General features: G+C 54.2%; 2 protein-coding genes across 3 annotated transcripts in view; both read left to right on the top strand.

Moving 5' to 3' along the window:
- The window catches only part of EEIG1 (estrogen-induced osteoclastogenesis regulator 1), a 40,541-nt gene extending 20,737 nt beyond the window's left edge, over positions 1 to 19,804 (top strand). Inside the window, exons 2-11 of one of the 2 annotated variants that reach the window (XM_011711478.3) lie at positions 6,797 to 6,917; positions 7,119 to 7,148; positions 9,838 to 9,954; positions 11,640 to 11,686; positions 11,829 to 11,983; positions 14,288 to 14,392; positions 14,479 to 14,674; positions 15,199 to 15,320; positions 15,413 to 15,482; positions 19,711 to 19,804. In XM_011711478.3, coding sequence (XP_011709780.1) covers positions 6,797 to 6,917; positions 7,119 to 7,148; positions 9,838 to 9,954; positions 11,640 to 11,686; positions 11,829 to 11,983; positions 14,288 to 14,392; positions 14,479 to 14,674; positions 15,199 to 15,320; positions 15,413 to 15,482; positions 19,711 to 19,804 — 1,057 coding nt within the window. Of the gene's footprint in view, positions 1 to 6,796; positions 6,918 to 7,118; positions 7,149 to 9,837; positions 9,955 to 11,639; positions 11,687 to 11,828; positions 11,984 to 14,287; positions 14,393 to 14,478; positions 14,675 to 15,198; positions 15,321 to 15,412; positions 15,483 to 16,861; positions 19,540 to 19,710 lie in introns of those variants that run through there. The other variant, XM_011711479.3, reaches the window with a different exon arrangement.
- A 2,286-nt stretch (positions 19,805 to 22,090) lies between these two features.
- On the top strand, positions 22,091 to 25,267 carry LOC105463967 (dolichyl-phosphate mannosyltransferase subunit 2, regulatory). The gene is made up of 4 exons (XM_011711480.3): positions 22,091 to 22,229; positions 22,860 to 22,949; positions 23,725 to 23,827; positions 24,595 to 25,267. The coding sequence occupies exons 1-4, from the start codon at positions 22,227 to 22,229 to the stop codon at positions 24,651 to 24,653; spliced, it is 255 nt and encodes an 84-aa protein (XP_011709782.1). The 5' UTR covers positions 22,091 to 22,226; the 3' UTR covers positions 24,654 to 25,267.
- Positions 25,268 to 26,841: the final 1,574 nt, after the last annotated feature.

Here is a 26,841-nt window from a genome sequence, read left to right as displayed (position 1 = left end):
TCTGTGGCTGTTCTCAGCCTCTGCCTAAGCCACAGTCCACGGGGGCAAGACAGAGCCACTGTCAGAATCAGATGCAGTCTTCTCACACCCTTGAGGTCTGGCAGGACCTGCCCCTGCTCCTTCACCCATCTCATCCCCTCTGATCTCCTCCCAGCTCCTCTTCAGCCACCGTCCTCTACAGTAGTTTTCCACCTGCCAAGTGTGTTTCCACGTCAGGGCCTCTGCACTTGCTGCTGCCTCACCTGAAGGACTCTTCCCCCATCTTTGCTCAGTCCCCACTTCAGTCCAAGCCTTGCTCAGATGTCACTGCCCTAAGGGCCATCCCTAACCCCCCACCTGAAGTAGCCACCTCATCTCTACCTGAACTCCCCACTCGCCTTCCCTGTGGTGGTCTCCATTTTTATATTTATCTGATCTACCACTTATTTAACAGCTTTATTGAGATTTAATTCACATACCACACAATACACCCATTTAAAGTGTATGGTTCAGTGGTTTTTAGTATATTCACAGTTGCACAACCATCATCACAACCAATTTTACAACATTTTCATCACCGCAGAAAGAAATCCCATACCCATTAGCAGTTACTCCTTTTACCCTCAAGTCCCCTGTGTTAGTCTGTTCTCACACTGCTATAAAGAAATACCCAAGACTGGGTAGTTTACGAAGGAAAGAAGTTTAGTTGACTCACAGTTCCACATGGGTGCCGAAACTTACAATCATGGCGGAAGGTCAAGGGGAAGCAGGGGCCTTCTTCACATGGCGGCAGGAGACAGAAGCAGCAGCAAAGGGGAAAGAGCCCCTTATAAAACCATCAGATCTCATGAGAACTCACTCACTATCATGATAACAGCATGGGGGAAACCACCCCCATGATCCAATCACCTCCCACCAGGTCCTTCCCTTGACACGTGGGGATTACAATTTGAGATGAGATATGGGTAAGGACACAGAGCCAGACTATGTCATCCCCCATCCCCTGGCGGCCACCAATCTAGTTCCTGTCACTATGGATTTGCCTTTTCTGGACATTTCATATAAATGAAATCATAAACTCTATAGTTCTTTCAGGCTGGCTGCTTTGATTTAGCTTCATGTTTTCAAGGTTAATCCCCAGTTAGCATGTATAAGTGTATCGTTTCTCTTTATTGCTGAATGATACACCATTGTATGCATAGAACACATTTTATTTGTCCATTTACCAGTTGATGGACATTTGGGTTGCTTTCACTTTTTGGTTATGAATAATTCTGTGATGTACATTTGTGTACAAGTTTTTGTGTGGACACATTTCATTTCTCTGGGATATATACCTAGGGGTGGAATTGCTGGGTCGTATCATAACTCTATGGTTCACCTTTGGAGGAACTGCCATACTGTTTTCCAAAGGGGCTGCACCATTTTACATTCCTACCAGCAGTATATGAGGGTTACAGTTTCTCCACGTCTTCCCCTTTGATTCTAGCCATCCTAATGGGTGTGAAGTAGTATCTCATTTTAGTTTTGATTTTCATTTCCCTGATAGCTAATGATGTTAAGCATCTTCCTGTGTGCTTGTTGACCACTTGTATATGTTCTTTGGAGAAACGTCTGTTTGGATCCTTTCCCCATTTTTAGTTGGATTATTTGTCTTTTTATTGAGTTGTGGGTGCTCTTTATATATTCTGGATACAAGTCCCTCAAATATCTGATTTGCAAGTATTTTTTCTTATTTTGTGGTTTTTCTTTTTTTTTTTTTTTGATCGAGTTTCGCTCTTTTTGCCCAGGCTGGAGTACAATGGCACGATCTCGGCTCACCGCAACCTCCGCCTCCTGGATTCAAGTGATTCTCCTGCCTCAGCCTCCCGAGTAGCTGGGATTACAGGCATGCGCCACCATGCCTGGCTAATTTTGTATTTTTAGTGGAGACGGGGTTTCTCCATGTTGGTCAGGCTGGTCTTGAACTCCCAACCTCAAGTGATCCACCCGCCTCGGCCTCCCAAAGTGCTGGGATTACAGGCGTGAGCCACCGCGCCTGGCCATCTTTTTTTTTTAAGATAGGGTTTCACTGTTTCACCCAGGCTGGGGTGCAGTTGTGCAATCACAGCTCACTGTAACCTCAAACTCCTAGGCTCAGGCCATCCTCTTGCTTCAACCTCCCAAGTAGCTGGGACTACAGGCATGCACCACCACTCGTGGCTAATTTTAAAATTTTCTGTAGAGGTGGGGTCTTGTTGTGTTGCCCAGGCTGGTCTCAAACTCCTGGCCTCAAGTGATCCTCCAAAAGTGCTGGGATTACAGGTGTTAACCACTGTGCCCAACTAAAAGTTTTTAATTTTGATGACATTCAATATATCTGTGTTTTTCTTTTATCATGTGTACTTTTGGTATTATATCCAGGAAATAGTTGCCTAATCCAAGGTCATGAAGATTTTACCCATATGCTTTTTTTTCAATATTTTATAGTTTAGCTCTTACACTTAGATCTTTGATCCATTTTCAGTTAATTTTTGTATATAGCATGAGATAGCCCCCCGCACCACCTCCCTCACACACACACTTCATTCTCTTGCATGTTGATATCCAGTGTCCCAGTAATATTCATTGAGAAGACTATTCTTTTTCCCACTGAATTATTTTGTCACTGTTGTCAAAAATCAATTGACCATAAAAGTGAAGGTTTCTTTCTTTTTTCTGAGACAGAGTCTCCCTCTATCGCCCAGGCTGGAGTGCAGTAGCGCCGTCTTGGCTCACTGCAACCTCCGCCTCCTGGGTTCCAGTGAGTCTTGTGCCTCAGCCTCCCAAGTAGCCGGGATTACAGGCACATGCCATCATGCCTAGCTAATTTTTGTATTTTTAGTAGAGATGGGGTTTTGCCGTGTTGGCCAGGCTGGTCTCTAAGGTTTATTTCTAAACTTTTGTAAACTGAATAATCTCAGTTGTATTCCATTTGTCTGTCCTCATGCTAGGACCACCTGTTCTTGGTTATTGTAACTTTGTAGATAATTTGAAATCAAAAGTGTGAATTTTAAAATTATGTTTTACTTTTTAAAGACTGTATTGACTATTCTGGTCCCTTAGATTTCCATGTAAAGTTTAGGATCAGCTTGTCAAAGTTCTGCCAAGAAGCCAGTGTGGGGCTTTGATAGGGATTGTGATGAATTTTAGAACTATTTGGGAGTATCATCTTGACAACATGTCTTCCAATCCATGAACATGGGATGTCTTTCCATTTATTTAGATCTTTAATTTCTTTCAGCAATGTTTTGTAGTTTTCCAGAGTATGTATTTTGTACTTTATTAAATTTATTCCTATGTATTTTTTTCTTTTTGATGCTCTTGTACATAGAATTGCTTTCTTTGTTTCATTGTGTTTGCCAATATATAGAAATAATTGATTTTTGTATATTGATCTTGTATCCTGCAACTTTTCTGAACTCATGCATTTTTTATTTATTTATTTATTGTTGTTTGTTTGTTTGTTTTGAGACAGGGTCTCACTCTGTTGCCCAGGCTGGAGTACAGTGGTTTGATCTCGGCTAACTGCAACTTCTGCCTCCTGGGTTGAAGAGATTCTCCCATCTCAGCCTCCCGAGTAGCTGGAACTATAGCTACCTGACCTCAAGTGATCCGTGCCCACCTCTGCCTCCCAAAGTGCTAGGATTACAGGCATAAGCCACCACACCTGTAATCACGTATTAGGCCAGGCATCATGGCCCATGCCTGTAATCCAGCACTTTGGGACGTGATGGCAGGCAGATCACTTGAGGCCAGGAGTTCAAGACCAGCCTGGCCAACATGGCAGAACCTCATCTTTACTAAAAACAAAAAATTAGCCAGGTGTTGTGGTACATGCCTATAATCCCAGCTACTCAGGAGGCTGAGGCACGAGAATCACTTGAACCCAGCAGGTGGGGGTTTCAGTGAGCCAAGATCACACCACTGTACTCCAGCCTGGGCGACAGAGTGAGACTCTCTCTCAAAAAGTAATAATAATAATAATAATAATGGCCGGGTGTGGTGGCTTCCAGCACTTTGGGAGGCCAAGGTGGGCAGATCACCTGAGGTCAGGAGTTCAAGACCAGCCCAGCCAACACAGTAAAACCCCCTCTACCAAAAATAGAAAAGTTAGTCAAGCATGGTAGCATGCACCTGTAATCCCAGCTACTTGGGAGGCTGAGGCAGGAGAATTGCTTGAACCCGGGAGGCAGAAGTTGCAGTGAGCTGAGATTAGGCCCTTGCGCTCCAGCCTGGGCAACGAAAGCGAAACTACATCTCAAAAAAATAAATAAAATAGTTTTTTAGTGGATTCCTTAAGGGTTTTCTGTATAAAAGATCAAGTCATCTGTTAATGTAGTTTAGTTCTTCCTTTCCACTACTAGGTATTTTTCATGTTTATTTGTTATTCTTCTTTCTCCTCCCACTAGAATGTAAGCTGGTTACTGCTGTGTTCCCAGTGCCTAGAACACGGCCTGGCACACACTGGTGCTCAGTTGTTTGATGATGAATGAATCATCATCATGAATGAATGAATAAGTGGAGCCAGCATGACTAGGCTCAGGTGATGCCCCCAGCCCAGGGCCCCCACTCCTGTGGCACCTACCTATAGGGCTTAGATCTGTCCCTTCCTCCCCTGTCTTCAGCCCTGACCTTTTCTGCTTGTCCCCAGTCTTGGTTGCAGAGGGTTGTTGGAGCTCACCCTCCTAACAGGCTAGGTGCATTCTGGTTCTCTTGGTCCCTGGTGTCCTCACAGAGCCTTCACCAGGCCAGGCACTTTGCAGGATTCATTTCACTCAGTGCTCCCACAACAGTGGCCATGACAGGGGCGGTGTGCCCCAGTGAGTGTGCAGGTGTAGCCCCGGTCTGCCTGCCCTGTTGGCCCTTGTCACAGCCTTGGCAGGAGCACAGGGTAAGCCTTGGTCACATCCTCAAAGCCTTGTGGAGCCAAGAAGGGGTTGCCTGGAGGGGGCTCCTCATAGAAGGTGAGGCTTAGGGGCTTTCATTGGCTAGGAAAACGGGGCTCCCTCATTCATGCTGTGCCCTCTCTCTGGAACTGTCTCCTCCACCTGGCTACTTCCCAGGCTCATTCTATCCTGAGCTTAAATGTCACCTTCCCTGACTCACCCCTTCCCCCGCCCTCTCCTGGTGACACTGAGTCATCACTGGGTAAATACAGTCTGCAGTGGCTCATCCCAGCACCTGCTTGGCACTCAGAGACCTGGGTGGTTCCTCAGGGGCACAGCAGGGTACTGCAGGCCCCACAACGCCATGGGTTCTCCTTGCCAGGCTTTCCCGGGCTCCTGAGCCGAAGTGGCGACTGAGAGCCCTGACTCTGAAGTCAGACAGTCCTGGGTTTAAATCCTGCTTTGCCAGTCACTGGGGATGTGAGCTCGAGTGGCAGGTAGGGTGGCCTTCTCTTGAAGCTTCAGTGCCCTCAGCAGTAGAAGGGGTGGCATAGAGCCCACCTTGCAAGACTGCCGTGCAAAGCAAACCTGGTGATGCTCAGGGGAGGGTTGACTGTGGCCCTCTCCGACCCTCCCTGAGGCCTCGATCTGGCAGTTAACCCACTCTCCTCGGGTCACTTCCTTAGCTGTCCCCTTGGCAGTTCTGGTTAGGAGGATGAGCTGGAGATAACGTCTCTAACACTGTCCCCTCCCTTCCCTGGCCACCCCTTCCTGAGCACAGGCTCTGCCAGGCAGGCTGTGTGGAGATGCGGAGCTGCTCGGGGATGCAGAGCTCAGTTCCGCCACGTGCCACTGCCACCCCCAGATCCTGCCGAGGCCCCCGCAGCAGTTGGGAGGGGCTTGGATGAGCTGCTGCCACTGGCTCCCACTCACTCCCAGAGCACAAAGCATCTCTCCAGTAAAGGGGTGCTGAATTTTTCAGCGTGGTCATGCTCTCCAACTCAGGAGGAACGGGGAGCAGGGGCTAGAAGACCAGATCCCTCTGCTTAGTGTTGGTGAAGCTGAAGCCCCCAAGTCGCTTTCTCCACACCGAGTCCAACTGCTTGGGTTAATCCCTGTTCTGCTCTTCCCTGTGGTGGCCTCAGGCAAGGGTCTTAGCCTCCGGGCCCCCGGTTTCTTTGGGGATTAGGCTAATGGTGTGGCTGTTCCAGGCAGAGGTTGGAAAGGTTTGGCATGACCACCTTTCTCTGGCACTTGGAGCAGGCTCCAGGGTCTGCTGGCTCTTGTGAAGTTCTTTGAACAGTGCTGGGCACATGGGAAGCGCTGTGTGGGTATCGGCTGTTGTTACTATTGCTGCTGTTGTTATTAGTGGTAAAGAATTGGGCTCTGGAGTCAGGAGGAACCACGCTTCAGGCCCAGCTCAGCTATCTACTGGCTGGGAGGTGTGGGGCAGCTTGCCTAGCCTTGGTCTCTTCATCTGTGAAATAGGCTGAGTAGTCCAGCCTAAGACTGTTGTGAGGGTCACGAGGCAATTGGCAGATCCTGGCTCTGGAGGAGGTAATGGCAGTGCAGTTAACTGCCCAAGGTCTCAGAGCAAGGTGGCGGGAGCAGCGCTGGGTGCAGAGGGAGGCTCTGCAGGTTGCCAGGCTTCCCGGGGAGGGACAGCTGCCCTAGCTCACCTCACCCCTGCCTTGTGTTTGTCTCATTTTTATTACCTTTTTGCTGTTGTTTTTACAACTACACAAGTACATTCTTGTGAAAACACAGCTACTTTGTGACACAGGGTGAAAGTGAAGCTTTCCACTGCCTCACTCCCAATGGGCAGGGCTCTTGCTGTGTCTCTGGTACCACATGGGGTCCCCTGGCGTGGATGCGCATGCCTGTGCTCACCTGTCATCTCTGGCCTGCAGGGAGGAGGTACAGGAGAACTGCGTGCGGTGGCGAAAGAGGTTCACCTTCGTGTGTAAGATGAGTGCTAACCCGGCCACTGGCCTGCTGGACCCCTGTGTCTTCCGTGTGTCTGTGCGCAAGGTGAGGCCAAGGGTGCATGTGGGGCTGCTGGGCTGGGCTGTAGGCCCCTCCCCTCATGAGTCCGCACCCCCAGCTGAAAATGGGGAGGGTTGCTCTGCCCCTTGTCCTCCTCCCCTCAAATCTGGGGGGACTGGGGGGAGATGCATGAGGTTCCTGGGATTTCCCAGTCAACTTGCTGCTCGTGTCTCCCTCCTTGTGCAGGAGCTGAAAGGCGGGAAGGCTTATTCCAAGGTAAGAGGGGCTGTGCGAAGGGGGGTGGGATGGAATGCGGGGTGGCACGGGACAGGCACAAGGGAAACCTCCAGCCCCTTCTCTGCCACAAGCAAGAGACACTCAGCCCTACCTGAGATGTGTTATTTTTTAGAAATATCTTTATTGATGGCCTTTGCACTCAATATAAAGGCAGCATACGGTTGTTGGAATATAAATGGTACAGAAGTTCACTGAGCAAAAGGGCCAGTTTCTGTCCCCTTTCCTCTCTCCAGGCCTCTTTCTGGGACCCCATTATTGGGATTGATTAAGACCTTTGCAGAACTTGTAAAAAGGAAAAAAGGAAATATGCTATACAAAGAGAGCAGCAAATAAAATCTATGCATGTGGTTGAGAGAAATGCAAAATGAGCACCCTCTATGTGTACTTAAGTGCATGCAAACAATATGATATATATATTTTTTTTTTCTGGAGACAGAGTCATGCTCTGTTGCTGAGGCTGGAGTGCAATGGCACAATCTTGGCTCACTGCAACCTCCACCTCCCGGGTTCAAGCAGTTCTCCTCCCTCAGCCTCCTGAGTACGGCTGGGCATGGTGGCTCATGCCTATAATCCTGGCACTTTGGGAGATGGAGGCAAGCGAATTGCCTGAGCTCAGGAGTTCAAGACCAGCCTCAGCAATATGACAAATCCCCATCTCTACTACAGTTGCAAAAAAAATTAACCAGGTGTGGTGGTGCACGCCTGTAATCCCAGCTACTCGGGAGGCTGGAGCACAAGAATCGCTTGCACCAGGAGGGTGGAGGTTACAGTGAGCCGAGATCGCGCCACTGCACTCCAGCCTGGGTGACAGAGCGAGACTCTGCCTCCAGATAAATAAATAAATACATACACAGATTTGCAGCTTGGTTTTTTACTTAATCCATCCTGGGCATCTTTTTGTGTTATCACAAATTTCTATGTGCTTTCTAAGGGCAGCAGTGTCCCGTGGCATGGCTGGAGATGGTTGACTCAGCCAGCCCTGCTGCTGGACATGTGCATTGTTACCAGGGTTTCACTGCACCCACAGACAGTTCACCCCTACATAGTATTAAGAAGAGCTTTTCTACTGAGTAAAGAGGGAGAAGACAGCTCTGGCTTTGAATAAGCCTGCTCTGCCTTCCATCCCTCTTCTCCGTGGTATACTCTTGGCTTCCTCTTCTCATGTCCTGGGAGGCTTAGCCCAGTGGCAGGAAGGTGGGCTCCATCAGCTGGGAGGGGAAATGCCTTTGCCTCACCTCTCACCCGAGGGAGGTGCTATACAGGGCGCGGCCCTTCCCACTGACCGGAGCTCAGGAACTCAGCCAGCTGGGCCGTGCACTCTGCCCTGGCCCGGGGCGCTGACATCCCTCTCCAGAAGCAGAGAGCAGTATGGCTAGAGCCAGGCTGTGGAGGGTGCCGTCAGAGTGGAAATTTCTCTGATTCACACGGTGAGGACTGCTGCCCAGCCAGGAAAGGAATTACCAGCAAACACCTGGGAGCATCTCGCCTCCACTGGCAAACATTTACCAGGCACCCAGCACATATCAGGCACTGCCAGGCCCCTTCCCTTCTGTTCTGTAATTGAACTCCCACTGCAGGCTTTACTCCCATTATACAGAGGAGGAAACTGAGGCCCTGAGAAGCGGCTGGACGCGGTGCTGATCAGGCCTAGCTTCAGTCTAGTCTCTATTGGGTTAGCTGTTTGGCCCTGGGCAAGCTTCTTCCCCTCCCTGAACTTAGTTTTCTCATCTGTAAAATGGGGATTAGTCTGAGTCCATGGCGGGGCTAGGATCTGAATCCACTTCCCTGATTCTGGAGTGTGTGCCCTGAACACTGCAGTAGAGACTTGCAGGCAGCAGGTACTTGACACCCATCCCTCATTGGTTCGGTTGGGTTCAAACATTGGTTCAAATATTCCGTTCTCTCTCTCTTCTGAGCCTGTTGTATCTGGAGCAGAGCTGGGCAGGAGGTGGAAAGCAGAGGCTCTGGGGCCTCCTAGACCCTTTGCAGAGGGAACCAGAGATGTCCTCCAAGTCCCCAAGCCTGGCACCACCTTGTCTCAACCTCAGTTTACCCTCCAGGTCTAGCAGACTTGGCCTCCATCCACAGAGCTTTCTTAGCACATGCCCTCTTTGCCCTTACTCCCACTTCCCTCCCCATCCCTCGATCCTCTGCCCAGAGTTCCTGAGGGCCTGTTCAGACCCTGAACTCTGCCCAGCAGCCCCTCACTCTGGCCTCTACCAGGTTGCCTTCCCTGGGGCTCCTGCTCATCCTGCAGGGCCTGTGGGGGTGTCCCATCACTTCCCACAGGCCTTCCCTCCTCCCCTGCCTGCTGACCCGGCAGCTCCCTACAGCACGGCCTTGTTTCCCAGGGAACAATGCATCTGTGTCACGGACAACAATGTCCTTTCATGTCAGGCGCACTGGCCCCGGTGCACGCTGGGACGTGGCACAAAGGGTGCTTTGTCCAGCTCAGGGATGTGAGCTCCTGGCTTTGCCATGTTGGTGCTGCCGAACCGGGGCCTCTGTCCTTGGGTCCAGTTATGCAACAGTCAGTCGGGGCTGTGGGGTGGGCCCAGGGGCTTTGTCTGTCTCCCTCCCCAACTTTTGCCAAGTTACCCCTTCTGGGCTTCCGCCAGTCAGGAGTCCACACTCTCTCAGCCTCCCACACGCTCCTCTCACCTCCTAGCTGGGCTTCGCTGACTTGAACCTGGCTGAATTTGCGGGCTCGGGCTCCACGGTGCGCTGCTGCCTGCTCGAGGGATATGACACGAAGAACACTCGCCAGGACAACTCTATCCTTAAGGTACCAGGGATCCTGCCGCCTCTGCCACCCTGACCATGGGGTGGGGACAAACCGGGCTGCTCATCAGAACCCCCTGGAGAAGGGTTGTTAAAAATACAGGCCTTACCTGAATAGGTAGACATCGGGAAGGTGCAAGTCCAGGAATCAGAAAACCACTATCAGAGGGAGGCCTGGCTTAGCTGCTGGCCTTAGTTTCCCCATCAAGATCAGGGCGGGGCCCTGATTGTCTCCAAGGTTTGGCAAGCGCTTGCAGTGGGTCCACATCATACTGACTGCATGCCCTCTCTTCTCTCGTGGTCCCCTGACAGCAGCCCCACGAGCTGTGGTGTCTTTGATTAGTCCCAGCTTCAAATGGGAGGAAGTTGAGGCACAGACATTAAGTCATTTACCTGGAGTCACAGACAGAGCTGGCATCTGACCCCCAGCCAGTTGACTTCTTGGCCCAGCTCCTAATCCTGCCCCAAGTGACAGGCGGTAGGTAGCCTGGCCCCTAGTGGATTATCAGCGAAAACGATGGCTGCTGAGGGCTCTGGGGCAGGCATGGGCAGGTTTCCAATAGCCAGGGCATCCCCACCCCCAGGCAGCTGTCTTGTTGGCCTTTTGGGAACAGAAATGTCTGGGTGTCCATCATCAGCACACCTCTCTTCCTCTGTTTCCACACCTTCCACCTGGCCAGGAAAACCGGCTGTCCAAACAGCACCTCTGCAAGGGGACCCAGGGAAAGCCTATTGTATCTGGAGCAGAGCTGGGCAGGAGGTGGTGAGCAGGGACTCTGGGGCCTCCTAGACCCTTCGCAGAGGGAACCAGAGATGCCAGAAAGGGTCCAGACTGTCTTGGGAGCCGGAGCCTTTCAGCCTCAGTCAGGCTGAAAAGCACAGCCACAGTAGCCCTGTGCACCTCAGGCCAGATCAAGGGAGCCTGGGGGCCAGGTAGCCTTGGGTTCAAGGGCAACTCCCCCACGTCCTGTCTGCAGGGTCTTGGGAGTCACTTCCCCTCTCTGAGTCTTGGTTCCCTCATCAACAGCCTGGGGCTAGGCTGCTTTCATGGCCGAGTGAATAAGCCATAGAAAGCATCAACCTAGTGGTCACCCTTTCATAAGTGGTGGCCCCAGCATCTGTGCGCCTCTTTCCCACCTGCTCATCCTTTGCCTGTCACTCCATCTCAGCCTAGATTTTAGGATCCAAATGTTGCCACATTTGGGCTCTTAAGTTTGCAATGACTTCATGCTTTATTCATCAGACTTTCACCAAACCCTGCCCGCCACCTGCTGTGCCAGGCCCCATGAGCCCTCTTCCCTCTCCTGCCTGCTGGGTTAAGCTCTGTACTCCCTACACAGGGCCGGGGGTGAGTGTGTGACTCCACCCTGGAGAAGCTCACTGTCTAGGCCTGTAGCTGACTGCAGTCCGCTCACTCTGCCAGGCGCAGGGCTAAGCCCAGGCCTCACCTTGCTATGCCCTCCCCTCTGGTCTGCCAGGCAGGCCTTGGTACATCTCTGTCCTCCACACAGGGAAACTGGGCTCAAAGAGGTTAGGTGGCTTTGCCAGAGCCCCCAAGCCAGAAGGGGGCAGAGAGACAGGACTGGAGTCCAAGCCCTTCTGAGGCCAGAGCCGAAAGGCTACAGGGGGCCTTGCTCCTGGGCGGGCTGTGGGTGGCCAGGGCATGGCTGATTGCTCCCCTTGCCACAGGTCACCATTGGTATGTTCCTGCTCTCTGGAGACCCCTGCTTCAAGACGTGAGTGCTGGCACAGGCCTAGGGGGCGGATGGGAGCCCAGTCCTGGGCACTGGGGGTGGAGGAACAGGGAGTCTTGGTGTCCTCCGTTTTCGTCTGGTCCTGAAGCGGGGCACCCTAGTCACACCTGTCTGTCTTCCCAAGGCCACCATCTACTGCCAAGTCCATCTCCATCCCAGGCCAGGATTCCTCCCTGCAGCTGACATGTAAGGGTGGCGGGACCAGCAGTGGTGGCAGCAGCACCAACTCCTTGACTGGGTCCCGGGCCCCCAAGGCCCGGCCCACCATTCTCAGCTCAGGTACAGTTCCTCATCTGCCCGCGCCTCCCCTGCTAGTGGCCCAAGGGCTTTACCTCCATGTCATGCCCAGGTCCCCAGGGAGATGCTGACTGAGGGGAAGGTGATGGTGGGAGGGTGTTTGCATGCTCCTGCTGGGCTGATGACATCTGAGTACCTTGTGTGTGCTGGCTATGCTGCTGGGCCCTGAGATCACAGCAGTGCCCTGGACTGAGACTGATGTGGCCTCCCCATCCTCATGGCCCTGCAGTCTAGCAGGAGAAACAGGCCTCAGCCAAGTCATAGGTAAATGACATGCATGTCTACCTGCAAACAGGGTAAGAGCTGGGGAAGACAGGCCCAGAAGGTGGGATCCATCCGGGGCCAGGGAAGGCTTCCCTGAGGATGTGGTGTCTGAGCTGCATTCGGAGGGTGAGGCACAGTATACCTGGCAGAGGGACGTGCTGGGACCTCTTGCTCTCCCACGTGCTCTATGACCTTGACTGGCCAGTTTGCCTCTCCCTGTCTCGGTGTTCTCTGGAAAATGGGATTGGTAATAGCAGTTACATCCCAGGTCACTTTGGGGATTAACTGTCCACATGTGGGCACCTGCCCTGCACATGGTAAGCACTCAGTGGGCACTCTGGTTTTTGTTTTTGTTTTTTTAGACAGAGTCTCACTCTGTCACTAGGCTGGAGTGCAGTGGTGCAATCTCGGCTCACTGCAACCTCCGCCTCCCGGGTTCAAGCATTTCTCCTGCCTCAGCCTCCGGAGTAGCTGGGACTACAGGCGAGCACCACCATGCCCAGCTAATTTTTTTTTTGTATTTTTAGTAGAGACAGGATTTCACCGTATTAGCCAGGATGGTAGCCAGGATGGTCTTGCTCTCCTGGTCTCGTGATCTGTCTGCCTCGGCCTCCCAAAATGCTGGGATTACAGGCGTGAGCCACCACGCCTGGCCGGGCACTCTGTTTTTATTAAATTATCACTGGTAATAATGTTATGAAAAATGTGAAAGAGCCCCAACCCCCAGAGGAGATGGCGTGGCAATTAGGAGGAGGGGGTGCTGCCCGGACAGGAGGCTCTGGCCTGCCCCCAGGTGTTTGCTGGGCCCTCTCAACCCTAAGCAGGGCCCCCAGAGGTATGAGCCTTGGACCGCCCCCAGGTGATTAGTGAACAAGGCATCAGGTGGCAACCCTGATTATCCCACAGAATCAGTTAGAGCACAGGCCTCGTGTGGCCGAGCAGATGCTTGCCAAGTGATTCTGCCTCTGTGAACTGGGAGCGGTGAGGGACCCTCTGACCTCAAGGGTCTGGCCTTCCTTCACTCCCTCTTCCCCTGCAGACCCAGCCAGCTGAGGCCCGGAACAGAAAGCTGGGGGCTTCCCAGCACAATTACTCTCTCCAGCCCCTGGATGGGAGTCCCCAGAAGAGAGATGTATCTGGGGATCAGGCCACCCCAGCGCAGGTGGTACCTTCGTGTGAAGTAGAAGAGGCCCCTCCCCCAGGCAGGGTGGGACTTGAGTGCCCACTTGCCTCTGGAGCTGGGCTCACCCCATATGCAGAGAACCTGTTGGGGACTTGAAAAGCCACATAGTTATGGATGGGCACACAGGCCAGCCTGGGGTATCACAGGCCAGCCTGGGGTGTGTTGGGCAGGAGGGCGGGTGGGTACTCAGAGCCCTGGGTAGGTCCCACCTGGTCCCTTATGCCTCCTGTTGGGGAGTGCCAGGAAAATCTGTTTTGAAGTTGGACTTATGGGTAACTTGGGACAGGACTGTGGGCCTGTCCCTTTGGGCCAGCCTGCTCCCCTTCACCCTGTCCCTTCCACTCCAACTCTGCTGACCCAGGCCCCTTCCAGCCTCGGGGCCTCTGCCAATGCTGTTCTCTGTGCCTGGAAGGCCCTTGCCCTCCTGAGGCCTTAGCTGGCTCCCTCCAGCGATATGTCCTGGAGGTCTGCCATTAAGGCCATCTCCTTGGAGAAGCCTTCCCTGTCCTCAGACTGGGCCAGACCCCCAGTAAGCACTGTTCCCTGCTCTGTACCTCTCACTGCACTTGTGGGTAATGGAGGCAGTTTTTGTTCAGCATTCCTCCTCGCTGGTCTGTGGTGGGTACCCCACACAAGGATGCCCTCTGTGGAATCAACGGACCTGGGTTCAGAAGGTGACCTGTGGCTCAGGCTGGTTGCTGCTCCTCTGAACCTGTTTTTCAGTCTGTTAAATGGCTCCCCGCCATGGGAGGTTCTGTGAGGGCACGCTGTGAAGGGCAGTGGTGAGCAGCACTGGGTGACCCCTGTCACCTCACCCCTTGCTGCTTTCTGCCTTCCAGGGCTGCCAGAGGAACCCGACCAGAACCTGTCCAGCCCTGAGGAGGTGTTCCATTCTGGCCACTCCCGCAACTCCAGCTATGCCAGCCAGCAGTCCAAGATCTCTGGTGAGTGGCTGCCTGGCCCTGCCCCTGCGGCCTCCTCCTTCCTCGGGATCCCCCATTATGACGCTCCCCTGCGGCGCCCCCAACAGGCTACAGCACAGAGCACTCACGCTCCTCCAGCCTCTCAGACCTGACGCACCGCCGCAACACGTCCACCAGCAGCAGCGCCTCTGGGGGCCTTGGCATGACTGTGGAGAGCCCTGAGGGCAGTGAGCGGGAGCACCGGGCCCCGGAGAAGCCACCACGGCCACCCCGGCCCCTGCATCTATCCGACCGCTCGTTCAGGTGAGGCCTACTGCTTGGTGCCCCCTGGAGAACAGACCCCTCCCAGTGGTGCCTTGAACCTCCGCTTGAACCTCTGTGTTACCTACCTGTAACACAGGGACCGTAGGGTCCCCAACTCAGTGGATTGGGTGGTGATGATTCCACCAACTCATGGCCCTGAAGGGTGCAGCCATGCCCGGCATGCAGCAGGTTCTGTTCATGGCTGCTGTTGTGGTTTTGCGGATCGGACAAGAGCACAGTCTGTGGGCCTGACAACTGGGCTAAGCCTTAGAGCCACTCCTTATGCGCTGGATGGCCTTGGAAAGCTGACTTACCTGCTCGTTGCCTGGCATCCTCGTCTATAAAACCGGCTCATGATGGCAGCTGCACCCTATTGTGCACTCAGGGGTTCAGTGGAGCACAGCACGGAGCACACAGGGGCATTCTGAGCACTGCTGCAGCTGGCCGGCATTATTGTCGTGGTTTTGTGCTTGCGCCTGTTACTGCCCTGACCATTGTGACTTGCCCCCCAAAATCCGACCCAGGCGGAAGAAGGACTCGGTGGAGAGCCACCCGACCTGGGTGGATGACACGAGGATCGATGCAGATGCCATCGTGGAGAAGATCGTGCAGAGCCAGGACTTCACGGATGGCAGCAACACCGAGGGTGAGCCGTGCCGGGCTGGTGGGGGCGAGGCCACCTGCTCCAAGGGCTAGCCCTGCCCCGCTTAGCCTCCATCCTCCCCTGTGTTCCCACAGACAGCAACCTCCGGCTGTTCGTGAGCCGTGATGGCTCTGCCACGCTGAGCGGCATCCAGCTTGCCACCAGGTAGGGCAGGCTCAGGGAGGGGTCGTCGGGGTGGCTGGGGCTTGGGGGTGAGAGCAGAGTCCCCACAGTCCACTCACCTGGCCTTGAATGCCAAGTCTTGTCGCCACAGTGTGACCCTGGGCCTGTCATGTCTGAAGCTCCCTTTCCCCATCCGTCAGGCAGTGTGGACACCACCACCTCACCTGGGAGCCTGGGGCAGTGAGGGCACGGACGGGTTCGGTCAGTTCCCATGGTTCACAGGGTCGCCTCAGGCGGTGCCTGGCACAGGGCTCGGCACATGGCAGGGGCCTCACAGGTTTATTTAGAATCCTCCCTTCCCCTTCCTCCCAGCTCCAGGGACTGGGAACAATGGTGGTGGTGATGCCGCCTCATGGGTTTACTGAACAAATCTTTCCCTAGCACCATCTAGGCACCAGGCCCTGAGCGAAGGCCTGGTTTAACGCAGGCTGCTGCCTACACGGCATCCACAGATGGCGGGGATAGATGAGACCAAACTTGCAGGAACTACAGTTTATAGAGTCTATGCCGCGTCACAGGCATTCATTCGGAGCATGTTGACTGTGTGCCTGGCTCTCCATGTGCTTTTGGCTCACCGAATGAACGAGCGAGTGAGCAAATGAGCTTCCCACCGGCAGGCTGCTGAGGGCAGGTGGGGAGCCTGCCTAACATCCACATCCCCAGGGAAGAGACATGGCCAGGCTGCTGCGCCGAGGCTGCCCTTTCACGCTGCTCTGCTGACTCCTGCTGGCCACAGCCTGGAATGGCAGCCGTCACCTTGCAGTAGTCTTCCTGGGCTGCTCTGGGGTGGGGGTGGGGGAGCGGTGAGCAAGAAGGAAACTGAGGGGCTGGCTTCCTTAGGGGTTTGTAAACACACCCCTCCCTGGCCCCCTCTGAAAATGAGGAAGCATCTCCGGGAAAGAAACCAATCTGGTTGGGAGTGAGATCACAGCAGAGCTACATGCTGAGCCCCAAGAGTCCCCGACTCCAGGACTCTGCCTGGGCTCAGCAGGGAAAGGAGCTGACCAGGTTTCCTGACTTCCCACTGCCCTGTTGGCCACCCTCACATCCCTCTGAGCCTCAGTTTCTTCACCTGTCAAGTGGGGCAGGGTGCAGTCACTCCCTGCCAAGGTGACTATGAGGATGGCATGGCACAGCCAGACGTGCCTGGAAGCGCTCTGCAGGCCCCACAGACTGATGTTTACTATCTGTGTCACTGTGGGCAAGGGACTTACCATCGCTGGGCCTTGGTTTTGGCCCCTTTGCAACACAGGGCTGGTTAACAGCACCTGCTTGTGAAACACCTCCAAAGGCCTGGTCCAGTGGAGCGCTCAGGACATGGGACATTGAGGGGGACATGCTGACCTGTGTCTCACCTGCAGGGTCTCTTCTGGGGTCTACGAGCCAGTTGTGATTGAAAGCCATTGAGGAGCAGGTGTCCGGGCTGGAGAAGAGTACTGCTTTCTCTGGAGTCCAGACCCGCATCATTCCATGAGGAACGTTCCCCTTCAGATCACCTCTGCACCACATCTCCTCCATGCCTCCTCCATGCACTCCAGTCCACACTGTCCCCCTAGCATCATTCCATTGCCCTCCCCTCCATGCTGGGACCCTCCTGGCCCACCAAGGCCCAGGCACCACTGTGAATATTCTCCTCTGAACCACTAGAGGGCAGGCCAGGCGGGCCAGGCGGGCCCATACAGCTCGTGGACAAGAAGGAGCTGGCCAGGACTGTTGCTGCCAGAGACTGACCCGGCCCTCTGGCTGAGGACATGCAGCAGCTCCTAAATGTAGAGATGCCTGTGACTGAGGGGCTTCTCTACCTGTGTCCCCACTCACTCCAGGAGCATTGGCTTTGGTCACGTCTTAGCAGCAGGGCCTTGCTCCATTGTTCCCTTGCCCTGGTGGTGGGGGGCCAGACCGCCTCCCGAATCCTGCACCTGTCACTGTCTGACTGCTTAGTGCTTCAGCTGTCCCTTCCTGTGTCCTGGGGGACCTGCTGGCGGCCTCTTCCTGGGAGCCATGACCTCACACCCCACCCACACTCCAGATCGAGACCCCTGCCTCCCCCGGTGAAAGTCCTCCCGCTGCCTTGCAGCCTGCACTTTGCACATGCTCACCCCCAGCACAGTCCCGCTGGCCCCTCACCTCCCCTTCCCTGGGCCCCTTCCCAAAGACTCCTGGTCACTGCCTGCTGTGCAGTCAGAGGCCCAGGGTCCAGCAGCCCGGCGGGAACGGGTGCTGCCTCTCCTCCCTCCAGTTAGCTCCAGCTCAGGTCTGAGACCTGTGCTGAGAAAGGTCTGAGCACTGACGGTGCCCTCTGCCCAGGGCTGGGTCCTGAGCAGCTGGTTTTCCTGCAGGAAGGTTGGAGCAAGCAAAGTCCTTCTCTGCCCTCAGGGTCAGCTGCCCAGACTGGGGTGGATGCCAGAGAGGCAGGTGGGCTGTGGCTAGACTGGTCCGGAGCTGGCTTCATTGCCAGAAAAGCCTCAGCCTTCCTCTGTAAGCATCCCCCGTTCTGGGCAAAGGGGAAGGGCTCCTTTAAGGGGTGTGCTTTCCCAGCGGGGAGCAGTCTGGCCCTGCCCCCTACTAAAGCCTCTGCTCTCAGCACTTTCCCCCAAGTCCTTGTAACTTGCTTGAAGGTGGGTTCTGGCTGCCAGCCAGTCCCTGGACAAACTCTCCTGCCCCTTTAAAATTTCACTCGTTTTGTATAAACCCAGCAGGCTGGTGTTTACTTAGCCCTGTAGCTTTTTTCATTTTTTCTTTCCTTCTTTCTTCTTGAGTTCACGGTTCAATATTGTCTCCTCCCCCAGGTGAGGGGAGGTGCTGCTTTTCTGCCCCACTTGCCGGCTGGTTCCAGCAGCGCTGGGGCCCAGCTGGGGGGCCGGGATGGGGGCTTCTCTCTCTGGGAGGGGTGTAGGTGCCCTCCCCAGACGGGGAGGGTTCCTTCCCTAGTTCCCCATCTTCCCTTGCTGGTGAGAGTTGGGCTGCTTGGTCTTGGAACTCCCTGGCATTGGGACCAGAGCATTTCTAGCATTTGTTGTTGTTTTACTCACCTAACCCTTAGAAAATGAATGTTAGAAGGTGCCTGCCGAGGTGGGACAGAGTGTTTACTCTGGCTAGAGAAGGCTCTGCTCAGCCCTGAGAGTCCCTTCCTGCCCCACAGATACTGGCACTTTAAAAAGGAAGCTGACCGCACTGTGTCCAGATGAATTCGCCCCCAGAAGATGGGGGGAGTTCTGTCCTGCCCTTCTGTGTCTGTGTGACCTCACCCAGCCTAGGAGGGAGGTGCATTCAGGGTAGATTTGCCTCTCATTCAAAGTTCTGGGGCTTTGGGCAGAAAATAGCTGGCTTTGGTGCTGTTGGGGAGACTCCTCCAGACCAGGAACACCGGAAGGAGACAGAGCCTGCCACATCCTCCCACGCCAGGCCCTGGGCCAGGGTGATGGGACTGAGAATTCGGCCACAACCAAATTGATGCTGGCTGGAGCCAGAGGCCAGAAAGCCTGGCTTTGTTGTTCCCATGTGGGAGCCCTGTCCTCAGCCCTCCTGTCCCCTTGAGCTCAGTGAATTCCCACCAGGCGCCCACAGCTCCTGGACTTCAAATTCTATATATTGAGAGAGATGGAGAGTATATCGGAGATATTTTTGGAAAGGAATTGGTCTATGCAATGTCAGATTGGAATCTTCTTGAAAGTTTAACGTTTTTATTAGGAGATTTAAAAAATAAAGGTCTACAATATGTTTAGGGTTTTTTTTTTTTCTTTTTTTTTTTTTTTCCTGTTTACTGCACAAACTGACCACATGGCATGTCTGCCAGGATGGAGGGTGTCCATGTTCTCTGTCTTTAGGGAGGTGATCAAGGAGGTGGGGGGAGGTGTCTTTTTTTTCTTTGAGTCCCCTCCTTTCTAACAGAATGTTGCCACCACTACTTGACTGGGCTGTGTTTGTTCCTCTGTCCCAGCTTCTGTTGTAGAAAATAACATTGTTAGGGGAAATCAGCCTAGTGTCAGTGTCTTGGTTTGAGGGGAAAAAATTAAATGTTTCGGTTTTTGTTTCTTTTGCTGTTTTGTTTTTACCTTGTTACTTTATCATATTGACTTTAGGGTCAAAGGCAACATCAGAAGGAAGTCAGATATGTATAGTGACATTCCAGGGGTGGGGAAGATGTAGGGGTCCAGGGTTCTCCCGGTCCTGGCTACAGGCACAATCATCACCACCTTCATCATTCCAGATTCCTGAGGAGGAAACAGAAGGCCGTTACCTGCCAGCCTCATACTGAGCGAAAGCTCTGTCCTCAGGGCCAAGTTCTAACCACTGCCCTGTAGACCTTCTCTGCAATCAAGTGGCCTCTAAGGAGCATGCCTGAGGACAAATAACTGTGCCTGTTTCCTCACCTGCAGATGGGGTTATCAACGCGAGTGTGCAGCCTGACCTATAGGAGGTGTGAATGTGTTCCCAAACTAAAGCCCCAGGCTGCCATCGTTTACAGGCCCAGGCTTGCCCTGGGCCCCTCACCCCTGTTTCTGACCCTCCCAAGTCGCTCTGGGACAGGCAAGTCACTCTGGGTCTTTAATGAGCTTGGAGGTGGCAGGAAGCTACAATGGTACTGGCCAGGCCAGGAGGAATCAGGCCACCAGGGCTACATCTCTATCCCAGGATAGCATTCACCCCACTCCTCAGGGCTGACCCCCACTTACGGCCTCTTTAAACCCTGAAGGCGGATTCTGCCCCTTCCTCTGTTATATGCACAACCGGGGAGGGAGGTAAAAGTGGGCTCCTAGCTGAGCCCAAAGTCTCCTGAGAGATAAGGGAAAAGAATCGGATTGTAGGTTTAAAAATGTTGCTCTTGGCCAGGCGCAGTGGCTCACGCCTATAATCCCAGCACTTTGGGAGGCTGAGGCTCTAGGAGGCAGATCACCTGAGGTCAGGAGTTTGAGACCAGCCTGACCAACATGGAGAAACCCCATCTCTACTAAAAATAGAAAAATTAGCTGGGCGTGTTGGTGACTGCCTGTAATCCCAGCTACTCAGGAGGCTGAGGCAGGAGAATCACTTGAACCCAGGAGGCAGAGGTTGCCATGAGCCAAGATTGTGCCATTGCACTCCAGCCTGAGTGACAGGATGGGCTTCCAACAAACCAACGAGATAAATGCCAGAGGGAGTGAACCATGCCAGGCTCAGAGTACATCTCTCCCCAAACCCCCCAGGTGGGGACAGCAGGCCAAAGGCCTCCACATAACCCCTCAGGGAGGCCTGGAGTCCAGATGCTATACTCCAGGATCTAAACAATCACTGAATTTTAAAGCTGGCTGGTTCAAAACTCTTACTTTGGGCCGAGCGTGATGGCTCACACCTGTAACCCAAGCACTTTTGGAGGCTGAGGTGGGCGGATCACCTGAGGTCAGGAGTTTGATACCAACCTAGCCAACACGGTGAAAACCCATCTCTACTAAAAACACAAAAATTAGCTGGACGTGTTGGCACGCGCCTATAGTCCCAGCTACTCGGGAGGCTGAGGCAAGAGAATCACTTGAACCCAGGAGGCGGAGGTTGCAGTGAGCTGAGAACACGCCACTGCACTCCAGCCTGGCCGACAGTGAGACTCCCATCTCTGGGGGAAAAACAAAAAAACAAAAAAAAACTCTTACTTTGGGCCAAGCCTCCACGGGGTGCCAGGGATACAGCAGCAATCTCAGATCCTACCCTCAGGGAGCTGACAGGGCCGGATGAACAAGTGTGTCAGTGAATTAAAAGGCACAGGAGGCTGGGCACGGTGGCTCACGCCTGTAAACTTTTGGAGGCCGAGTTGGGAGGATCGCTTGAGCCCAGGAGTTCGACACCAGCCTGGGTAACATAGAACTCCGTCTCTAAGAAAGAAAAAAAACCCTTCCCAGCTGGCTTCCCTGAGGAATGTGGCGTCCCAGTGAGGCTGGATGGATGAGGAGCAGCCGGCCGGTGAGTGGTGGGGGCCCGCGTTCCTATCTCGGAGCTGAAGAAGCGTGGAAGATGATCTGGCCCAACATCCCCTTGTTCTCAGAGGAAGGATCCTCCAAGATCGGGGAGGGGCCTGTGCGTGGGTTCTGGTCCGAAACATGTCTGGGCTGCTGCGAGAGGCAGCCGGTGAAGGAAAGGAGGGGACATCCAGAGGGTGGCCCAGGAGGCCAGGCGATGGTGAGGAGGGCGCCCCCTCTCCACCAATCCAAATCCTCCCCATTCATGCGGGCTGGGGACAGACCCTCCCCCGCCCATCCTAGGCTGAAAAGTGAACATTCTCTGCGCCTCTCCCACCTACAGACTAGTTACGGCCCCCCAGTTCCCGTGTCGGCTTCACCACTGACTCGGATTGGGATCTACCTTTCTCTGAGCCTCGCTTTTCCCATCTGAAAAATGGAACTTCCGATCCCGCACTCCCATCTCACTCTGACCCCAGGACTTTGGGATACTTAGAGATTGGCTTTTGGTGGGGCGGCGACAGGACTGTGGCCATGAAGGCCAGGGAGTCTGGGTCCCCAACTCGGTCCCATTCCCTAGGGAGATTCGGGCAGCAACCGGCCCCACAATGCTCTTGAGAACTACACTTCCCCGATATGCAAAGGGGAGGAGGCGGTTCCTGCTAGTCTCCGACGACGTGGGCCTGAGCCGGCCTGGGGACTACGACTCCCGGCGCGCTCCGCAGCCCAAAGCCGGAAAAGCGTGAATCCGGAACCGGATGTGGCTTGCGGCTCCGGTGACTGAACGCGCGGGGAAATGGTGAGATTGGGACAGAGTGCCGGCGATAGGGGCGTCTGGGGGTGGGGTCTCGGGTGCTCAGGAGCTGGGGCATGGGCACTGGAACGGGGATTGCTCTCCCGCCCCCCCTATTGTACGGACGATAACGCGGAGGCCTGGCATTCTCTCCCAGCCTAGAAACTGATCCCTAGTCAGCCCTCTAGCATCTGTTTTTTTTTGTTTTTTTTTTTTTTTGTTTTTTGTTTTTTTTTTTTGAGACGGAGTCTCGCTCTGTCGCCCAGGCTGGAGTGCAGTGGCGGGATCTCAGCTCACTTCAAGCTCCGCCTCCCGGGTTCCCGCCATTCTCCTGCCTCAGCCTCCCGAGTAGCTGGGACTACAGGCGCCCGCCACCTCGCCCGGCTAGCTTTTTGTATTTTTTAGTAGAGACGGGGTTTCACCCTGTTAGCCGGGATGGTCTCGATCTCCTGACGTCGTGATCCGCCCGTCTCGGCCTCCCAAAGTGCTGGGATTACAGGCTTGAGCCACCGCGCCCGGCCTCCTCTAGCATCTGTTGAATGGGAAGCTTAGACCGTGATCGGGCCGCGACGCCCCGCCTCCATTAGTACGCCAAAATAGAGTCACTTCGTCAGCTGAGACCTCCCTTTTCTCCAGGCCACGGGGACAGACCAGGTGGTGGGACTCGGCCTCGTCGCCGTTAGCCTGATCATCTTCACCTACTACACCGCCTGGGTGATTCTCTTGGTATGTCATTCTCCCCGTCCGCTGCTCACCTTCCCGTAGCCCTGGCACCGCCAAAGCAACTTCTATGTAGGTTCTAGGCACGGCGCTGGCTTCATTGCCTGCCTTATCTCTTGAAATCTTCAAAACAACGCTATGAGGAAGATGCCAGTGGTGCCGCATTTTTTAGATGAGATAGCTGAGGCTCGGGGAGAAGGATCTGGCCCAAGATTGCATCCTTAGCCGCTACACTTAAAACTCTGTTTCCAGCTTGCTTTGACTTTTGGGGGAGTTATGTTCCTTCTGGGTTAGCCTGCTGACTCAGGCATGGCGAGCGCCAGTGATATCTGTGAAGGCCTTTAGGATATTTTTTTCTTGTGGGAAAACTTGTTGGTCATTGCTTAAGAAGTGCAGTGTGTTTGGAAGTGCAGAACTTGCTATCCTTTAGGGAAAAAATATTAGTGAAGAATCCCTGGAGGCCCAGGTTGGGAGTCAGTCGAGGATTCCTCATGTACTATTTGCTAGGCTGTGAGTGCCTTAGGGCTGGTCTCTTGTCCCCTGTTCTCTTGTCCCCACCACCAACCTATGGCAGGCACCAAAGCAAGTGCCCGGTAAATACCAATAAGAAATTAAGGAAGGAAACAAACCATGACACCCAAATGCCATAATCTTAAAGAAAAGCAAATGCAGGCCCAGTGCTCTGAATGGGCCAGCCCCTTAGATGCTGGAGGTGGTGTGTTTGGGCTTGGGGGCTGGGCAAGGCGAGCAAGGCTCACCAGAGCTCTGCCCTCGATGCCAGCCATTCATCGACAGTGAGCATGTCATCCACAAGTATTTCCTGCCCCGAGCCTATGCTGTCGCCATCCCACTGGCTGCAGGCCTCCTACTGCTCCTGTTTGTGGGTAAGTCATCACTTCCTCCCCTTGACCCCGGGCAGGGTTTCGGGGGGACCCCACCTCTGAACATGCTTCCACACTTTGGCACTGCTGGAAGCTCCTTGCCCCGAACTCACCCCTGGGGTTTTCCTGTTCATCCTTTGAGGTTGCCAGTCAGTAACCTCTGGGTTTCCTGGTGCCCCAGGCTTTTTGGACTCCAATGACCTGTCCCCCTCTTTCCTGCCCCCAACCCCATCATTGCTCTGCTCACACCTCAGTCACCCTCTTGTCACCCTGGCTTCTAATTCCTGCACCTCTCTCTCTCATGGCTTCCTAGGGGCAGGGACTGTGTCTCCATCATTACTGTGCATCTAGAATGGGCTGTGGCACTGAGGTTGTGCTCAGAAAGTCATTTGGATGAGTCAGTCAATAGCCGGGTGCCTGGATGATGGGTGGATGGATGGGTGGGTGGGTGAGGTATAGGAGGTGGGTAGGTATAGAGGTGGACAAGTGGTTGACTGGGTGATCTATAGATGGGTGGATCTTGTTCCCCTTGGAATCTGAAACACTAAATGCAGCATCTTTGCCTGAGGCAGGCACTCAGCTGGTGTTTGTTGAATGAATGTGAGTGGACCTATGGCTTGACGAATGACTAGGGAGATAAGCAGGTTCCCTGGAGAGTGGTTGGGTAGGTTCACAGCCCTGCGTGTGGGTGGCTCTGCTGTGTCGTGCCCTGGCCTCCCAGCAGCCCTGAGCTTAGATCTTATGTGGCCTTTCTGGTCTATGTATTCCAGGACTGTTCATCACCTACGTGATGCTGAAGAGCGAGAGGGTGACCAAGAAGGCTCAGTGAAGGTCCCGCGGGGATGAGGCTGCCAGCCCCTTCTCTGTTTCCCCTCCAGCACAGGGACCAAGTAGGGGAGCCTGCAGAACCTGTCCAGGCACAGTGGCGCCTCCAGCCTGCCTGTCCTGCAGAGTCCCCATGACATGGAGCTTACCCCTGCCTGACCGGACCCCCCTCCCTGACTCTCACTTCCAGAAGCTAGGAGGGAGGAATACCTGGAAGACTCCAGTCACCCCCTTCTTGCTCAGGGCCTAAAAGATGCTGGTCTCCCAACCTCACTCTCAGACTCCCTGCCACCTTTTCCCCCGGGTTCTGCCATGTTGCCTCACTTCCCCTCCTGTCACATGCTGACATTGGACTTAGCGGGTTCTAGGGCCGCATGTGTGACCTCTCTGACCTCTCTCCACAAGTCCTGCTCCTCCAGCAAGGCAGCTTTCCTTAGCCGGACACAGCCCAAGACCCCGCAAAGCCTTCTGGACCTGGAACGCCTGGGGAAGGACTGACAGACCCCAGGACCAGCCCCGGGCCTCAAGGCATATTAGCTGCTGACCGATCGCTCCTCATGGAGCTCCCCAGGGCTGGCCTGTTTGGGAGAGCTGACCAATAAACACTGATCATGTGTTTGTCTCTGTGCTGTGTTTACCCAGGGTCGGGGCTGGAGCGGGCTGGGAGTGGTCTTGGGTCAGGAGATCCTGTACAGTGGGGTTGACTCAGGGGCCTTCTGCCCTGACCCCGTGCGCTGGGGATAAAGCAGGGACTGGGAGAGATGTGCTTCCTACCCAATGGAGCTCACAGCTGGGAGTCATTGAAGGCCCTGGCACCCCTGTGCCATGCCTCCTCTGTGCCAGCTTGGGCAGGTTGGATTTATTACTTTAGGGACCCTTGGGCCACTCCCCTAAAAGCCCCACAGCCCAACTTAACGTGGCCCTGAGCAGCGAAGGCTGCTGTGTGTTCAGGTTGGCTGGACTGGCCCAGCCCCCAGCCCTCCAGCAGTCCCACCACACCTGGGCAGCTGGCTCTCCCATTTGCCACCGCACCTGGTATAAACCCCCATTCCTCAAACCCGGGACCCTCACTCTTCTTCCAGTTGGCAGAGGTATCTTCCTCATCACAGAGAAAAAAGAGGCCAACTGCAGACACCCGCCCTGCCCCTACCTGCTCCATACTCTGTCCTCCAGTCCAGGCAGAGCTGCCTACTTGGGTTCTGGATCCTAATCCACCAACCTCCAACTACTATAGTGGGAGCCTGAGGTCACAGATGGCCCCACCTTGTTGTGAGAAAAATCTCCACAGGATTCTCCCACTGTTTCCTAAGTGTGCTCGGGGATCCCACTTACAGGCCCTCTGTCAACCCAGTAGTTCCCACTAAGTGTCTCCCTCTGTCCATTTCACCACCAAGCTTCCCCAAAGGGGGTCCACATCTGCCTCCTGCATTTCCTCACCTCCTGCCACACTCAGCATCTGTCCCCATCTCCAGGCAGGCTCCAGCCACTGAGGCCACCAGCAGTGTCCACTCTATTTTTTTTTTTTTTTTGTAATTTTTTTTTGTGATGAAGTTTCGCTCTTGTTGCCCAGGCTGGAGTGCAATGGCATGATCTCGGCTCACTGCAACCTCTACCTCCCGAGTTCAAGTGATTATCCTGTCTCAGCTTCCCAAATAGCTGGGATTACAGGCATGCGCCACCACACCGGCTAATTTTGTATTTTTTGTACAGACTGGGTTTCTCCATGTTGGTCAGGCTGGTCTTGAACCCTTGACCTCAGGCTATCCACCTGCCTTGGCCCCCCAAAGTGCTGGGATTACAGGCATAAGCCACCATGCCCAGTTGATGTCCACTCTTTAAATCCAAAGGATGTCTGCTTGACTCTCAGCTGCATTTGGCCTGTGACATCCCCTGATCCGCTGTCAGCCACTTTCTTGATGTCTGTGATGACCATTCTTTTTGTTTGTTTGTTTGTTTGAGACAGAGTCTCTCTCTGCTGCCGGGGCTGGAGTGCAGTGGTACGATCTTGGCTCACTGCAACCTCTGCCTCCTGGGTTCAAGTGATCCTCCTGCCTCAGTCTCCCTAGTAGCTGGGATTACAGGCGCCCGCCACCACGCCCAGCAAATTTTTTTGTATTTTTAGTAGAGATGGAGTTTTGCCTTATTGACCAGGCTGGTTTCAAACTCCTGACCTCAGGTGATCCGCCTGCCTC

This window comes from Macaca nemestrina, chromosome 14 (genome assembly GCF_043159975.1).
Source record: "Macaca nemestrina isolate mMacNem1 chromosome 14, mMacNem.hap1, whole genome shotgun sequence".
In the NCBI taxonomy this organism is placed as follows: Eukaryota; Metazoa; Chordata; class Mammalia; order Primates; family Cercopithecidae; genus Macaca; species Macaca nemestrina.
Note: the sequence above shows the minus strand (reverse complement) of the source record. Positions and strands in the feature narration are given on the sequence as shown.

What these genes read in the sequence shown, in the direction of transcription:
- LOC105463967 (XM_011711480.3), top strand. An exon ending in CCGCCTGGGTGATTCTCTTG is followed by an intron (nt 22,950 to 23,724) that starts GTATGTCATTCT and finishes CCTCGATGCCAG; the next exon opens with CCATTCATCGACAGTGAGCA. An exon ending in CCTACTGCTCCTGTTTGTGG is followed by an intron (nt 23,828 to 24,594) that starts GTAAGTCATCAC and finishes TATGTATTCCAG; the next exon opens with GACTGTTCATCACCTACGTG.